The sequence below is a fragment of the Littorina saxatilis genome, linkage group LG4 (assembly GCF_037325665.1).
Source record: "Littorina saxatilis isolate snail1 linkage group LG4, US_GU_Lsax_2.0, whole genome shotgun sequence".
Lineage (NCBI taxonomy): Eukaryota > Metazoa > Mollusca > Gastropoda > Littorinimorpha > Littorinidae > Littorina > Littorina saxatilis.
The window spans coordinates 8,424,758-8,429,757 of NC_090248.1; the positions used below are offsets into that span (position 1 = coordinate 8,424,758).

Genomic DNA, 5,000 nt, shown 5'->3' on the forward strand with positions numbered 1-5,000 from the left:
TTTATTGCATTGTTTAGCAACAGTTCTCCAGAACTTGGGCTATTTTTAGACCCGTGACGTCACTTCGTGACGTTTCGTAAACCAAAGATGGCGTTTGAGACTGTTCTATTTACATTCGACACTATCAACACCACTTTGCAATACTGAAAGAATTTGTTCTGTGTTCGAAAGCTACAGCCAATCGTTATTATATCCCCTTAGGTACAGTAGTATGCTTCGTATGGTATTTTTATCTGTTGTCTTATTATTTGTTTTGTCTTTTAATGTGCACCACACTGAAATTTCTCTGTATGAGATAATAAAGTATTCGTATTCGTATTCGTATTCGTATTCGTACAGTTTTATAACATTATTGGCACATATAAACAATATGAATTAATTAATGAACGCTACGAGTATGGAAGACTTTGAAGGCACCTTCCTCCCTGTGCAGACGATTGTATGTAATTAGACACCACCACAGATTTGGCCAGGCCTCCACACGGAATAAAAGCATCATTCGACTTGAACACCTACCAAAACTCGACAGCGCTGCCTTTTTCCTCTGCAGAGTAGGATTTTCTTTTGTTTAATGTTCAATCATTGGAGACGTCAAATTTAATCGTTTTTTGAAAATTTGTAAAAAAAAAAAATACAGCGAGATCAAAACTGTTTAGCTCTCGATAAAGTATCTGACCAAAAATTAAAATTATTCCTACAAATCTTAATTGTTGAGTTATGCTGCTAATTAGGTAATTATTGTTGCAGATTTGCATAGGTGTATGTTATGAAGATAAAAAAAATATCAGCGCAAACAACTCCACAGTAAAAACTCTGGCTGCTGATTCCATGAGGCGAAGGCTTTCTAATCGTTTGTTATCTATAGCTGCGATACCAAAAGCAGAATTTGAACAGGTGAACATGCAAGCGTAACCATGTTTTATCAGTAACTATTACACAGTAAACCAATCCTAAACATCAGAAAACAAGCCAGCTTGGAAATGATTTTAGACTTCAATATTATAAGCATTATGGCACGTTAGGTTTTTTTTAGACAACGACAACGCTGACCTTTTAACATAACTACCAACTCATAGAATGTTCACAGAAACCCATTCACAAAACATCTCGCGATAATTTCAACTAGGCATACGGAGCTACTTTTTACAGCATCTCGCTTTCAACGCGAGGTCGATACGGGGCCCGCCGAGACCGCCTCATGGAGCGACCCGCGAACGGAAACCGGGACCGCTGATCTACGAGAGTCTCGGTGCGATGTGATTTGGCTAGCGAGTGCTTTTGCTTGTTCGCTCCCATCTATTGCTTATTAGAACGGGTGACGAAAGACACCGTTCTGTGTTCTGCGCTGTCTCTTTTCAGAAGAAAATACTAATTATAAGTTCGTCGAGTGAACTTTTTTTTTTTTTTTTGCATCCAGAACAAGTTCTGAAATGCGACAATACAAGTTTTAAGTTCGTTTAGGTGATTTTTATTTTGCTTCGCATTAAAAAAAAACTTGCTATAGTCGGAGTGCGGTAAGGTTGAGGTTTTATTTTCATTAACTATTTTGAGGCTTGTGCTTTTAGAAGTGTGCCAGTGTGGATGTATTGGGTTAGAAACCAGTGGTGATGAGTAGGCATGAAAGGGAAATATTGCGTGGTCTTCATCTTCTGAAGAGAGCGTGAAAAGTGAAACAATTCTGTTTTCTCGTCATCATCTTCGTCAAGTTCCATCTTCTGACGAATCTTTAAATGGTACCGTTTCTTTGCCATTGAGTTAGTTTACAACTTCAAACTATCGTTTTACAAAGCAGAATCTCTTTGTACGATCTTGTAGAAAAGATTTCTCTTTCTCCGGCACAAAGGGAAAATTAATGAAGTTTTGGTCACGGACGTACTTCTAATTTCTGTCAAACTGACTTAACAGTTAACACAATAAAGGTAAACCAAAAAACTGCCAACCACTACAACATAAAGCAGAGACAAGAGACGGAACTTTGACCCCCCAAAAAGCATCAAACGCAAAGAGAGAGAGAGAAAGAGAAAATTACGGCAGAAAGAAAACTACAAATCCACAACGATGAAAACTTGGAGCGAAGTAATCACTTTTGTGATCCTAACAATTTCCACCTTCGCTTTCGACTCACACCAGAATCCCGCTCATGTAACACGCTTCAGAAAGATTCCAGCAGAGGATGTGGTTTTTGACGGCGCTGTTAAAGACTACATTTCCGGTTCCAGAACGCGATGTGCGATGTCCTGTATCCCTAGAACTCAATGTCTGTCTTATTCCTTTCAAAAATCGTCTGGACGGTGTTTGGTTTTCAACAGGAGGGTCATTTACGGAATTCAGATGACCTCTGCTACGGGATTTCAGCATTACTGGAGGGTGACGGGTGAGTGGTCGTTATTATCTTCTGAATATTGTTTAACTTTGACAGCTTTTCCGGTCCAAGTCTTTTTGGAAAGTGACGACAAATAACAACAACAATATCAATGAGACAAATAGTCAATCAAGACAGACAGAAATAGAGAACGAAAGAAGGGAAACTGCGCTTTTTGTCTTTTTACATTTAGTCAAGTTTTGACTAAATGTTTTAACGTAGAGGGGGGAATCGAGACGAGGGTCGTGGTGTATGTGTGTGTGTGTGTGTCTGTCTGTCTGTCTGTTTGTCTGTGCGTGGGTGTGTGTAGAGCGATTCAGACTAAACTACTGGACCGATCTTTATGAAATTTTACATGAGAGTTCCTGGGAATGACATCCCCGGACGTTTTTTCCTTTTTTTCGATAAATGTCTTTGATGACGTCATATCCGGCTTTTTGTAAAAGTTGAGGCGGCACTGTCACACCCTCATTTTTCAATCAAATTGATTAAAATTTTGGCCAAGCAATTTTCGACGAAGGCCGGACAACAATATCAATGAGACAAGTGGTCAATCAAGACAGACAGAAATAGAGAACGAAAGAAGGGAAACTACGCTTTTTGTCTTTTTACATTTAGTCAAGTTTTGACTAAATGTTTTAACGTAGAGGGGGAATCGAGACGAGGGTCGTGGTGTACGTGTGTGTGTGTGTCTGTCTGTCTGTCTGTCTGTCTTTCTTTCGATAAATGTCTTTGATGACGTCATATCCGGCTTTTTGTAAAAGTTGAGGCGGCACTGTCACACCCTCATTTTTCAATAAAATTGATTGAAATTTTGGCCAAGCAATCTTCGACAAGGCCGGACTTGATTCCCCCCTCTACGTTAAAATATTTAGTCAAAACTTGACTAAATATAAAAAACAAGTCGCGTAAGGCGAAAATACAACATCAAAGACATTTATCAAACAAATGAAAAAAACGTCTGAGGATATCATACCCAGAAACTCTCATGTCAAATTTCATAAAGATCGGTCCAGTAGTTTAGTCTGAATCGCTCTACACACACACACACACACACACACACACACACACACACACACACACACACACACACACACACGCACACACACACACACACAGACAGACACACATACACCACGACCCTCGTCTCGATTCCCCCCTCTATGTTAAAACATTTAGTCAAAACTTGACTAAATGTAAAAAGACATACAAATGAAGAAAGTCTGCCCGCTTAACTTTTTCTCTGCCGGGGTGGGAAGGGGAGAGAAGGAGGAGGAGCAGGAGGAGGAGCGTTTAATAACGACATTCAGATGCCCTTTGAAGTCCATGCACTGTGCGATACAAATTAATTTTTTAAAAAACTCCGACAATCTGATGTTTCCAAGTCGCTATCTTGCTAATCGCACTTTTCAAAATAGATGTGAAAGCTTTCCTTATACAGTTTGCCTCAACATTTGACAGATAAACTATTTCTTCCTGGGATTAAAGTTGAATACATGAAAACTAAATTGCATGTCGGCAAAGTTGTCGGCGACTTTATTAAGAGTTCCGTTTTGACGACAACTAACGCTAAACAACAGTCTTATAGATAGTGTCATTCTTGAAGTGTGAACAAAATCATAGAACAACCATTCACAGTCGATGTTTCGCACGTGCGATTTTTACATACGTTGAGAAAAAAAAGGTGTGTTGTTGTTGTTGTTGTTGTTGTTGTTGTTGTTGTTGTTGTTGTTGTTGTTGTTGTTGTTGTTGTTGTTGTTGTTGTTGTTGGTGTTGTTGTTGGTGTTGTTGTTGTTGTTGTTGTTGTTGTTGTTGTTGTTAATAGATTTATCTGGGACTTTATGTGTCTTTTTCGAAATGAGAGTATCTTACACACCAACAATTTGCATCCTGTCTGTTTCTGTGCAGAGTGGGACTTTTTCCTCTCCAATTACTTTTGTAACTGACACCTGTGTCAGTCTGCACAATACCGGCACGGTTGGCCTCGTGGTAAGGCGTCCGCCCCGTGATCGGGAGGTCGTGGGTTCGAACCCCGGCCGGGTCATACCTAAGACTTTAAAATTGGCAATCTAGTGGCTGCTCCGCCTGGCGTCTGGCATTATGGGGTTAGTGCTAGGACTGGTTGGTCCGCTGTCAGAATAATGTGACTGGGTGAGACATGAAGCCTGTGCTGCGACTTCTGTCTTGTGTGTGGCGCACGTTATATGTCAAAGCAGCACCGCCCTGATATGGCCCTTCGTGGTCGGCTGGGCGTTAAGCAAACAAACAAAGAAAGAAACAAACAAAAGTCTGCACAATTTACTCTGGAAAACAGTATCGCTCTGCACAAAGAGCAGCCAGACTGCTGTGTTTTGGTATGTGTCCAAGTAGCCAGACTGCTGTGTTTTGGTATGTGTCCAAGTAGCCAGACTGCTGTGTTTTGGTATGTGTCCAAGTAGCCAGACTGCTGTGTTTTGGTATGTGTCCAAGTAGCCAGACTGCTGTGTTTTGGTATGTGTCCAAGTAGCCAGACTGCTGTGTTTTGGTATGTGTCCAAGTAGCCAGACTGCTGTGTTTTGGTATGTGTCCAAGTAGCCAGACTGCTGTGTTTTGGTATGTGTCCAACTAGCCAGACTGCTGTTTTGGTATGTGTCCAAGT

The 5,000-nt window shown here is 40.6% G+C and overlaps 1 protein-coding gene across 1 annotated transcript in view; it reads left to right on the forward strand.

The window, feature by feature from the left end:
• Nucleotides 1-1,304: 1,304 nt before the first annotated feature.
• Nucleotides 1,305-5,000, forward strand: part of LOC138963885 (C-type lectin LmsL-like) — a 14,560-nt gene continuing 10,864 nt past the window's right edge. The window contains exon 1 of the mRNA XM_070335734.1: nucleotides 1,305-2,374. Within this exon, the coding sequence (XP_070191835.1) occupies nucleotides 2,059-2,374 (316 nt within the window). The 5' untranslated portion in view covers nucleotides 1,305-2,058. The remainder of the gene's footprint in view (nucleotides 2,375-5,000) is intronic.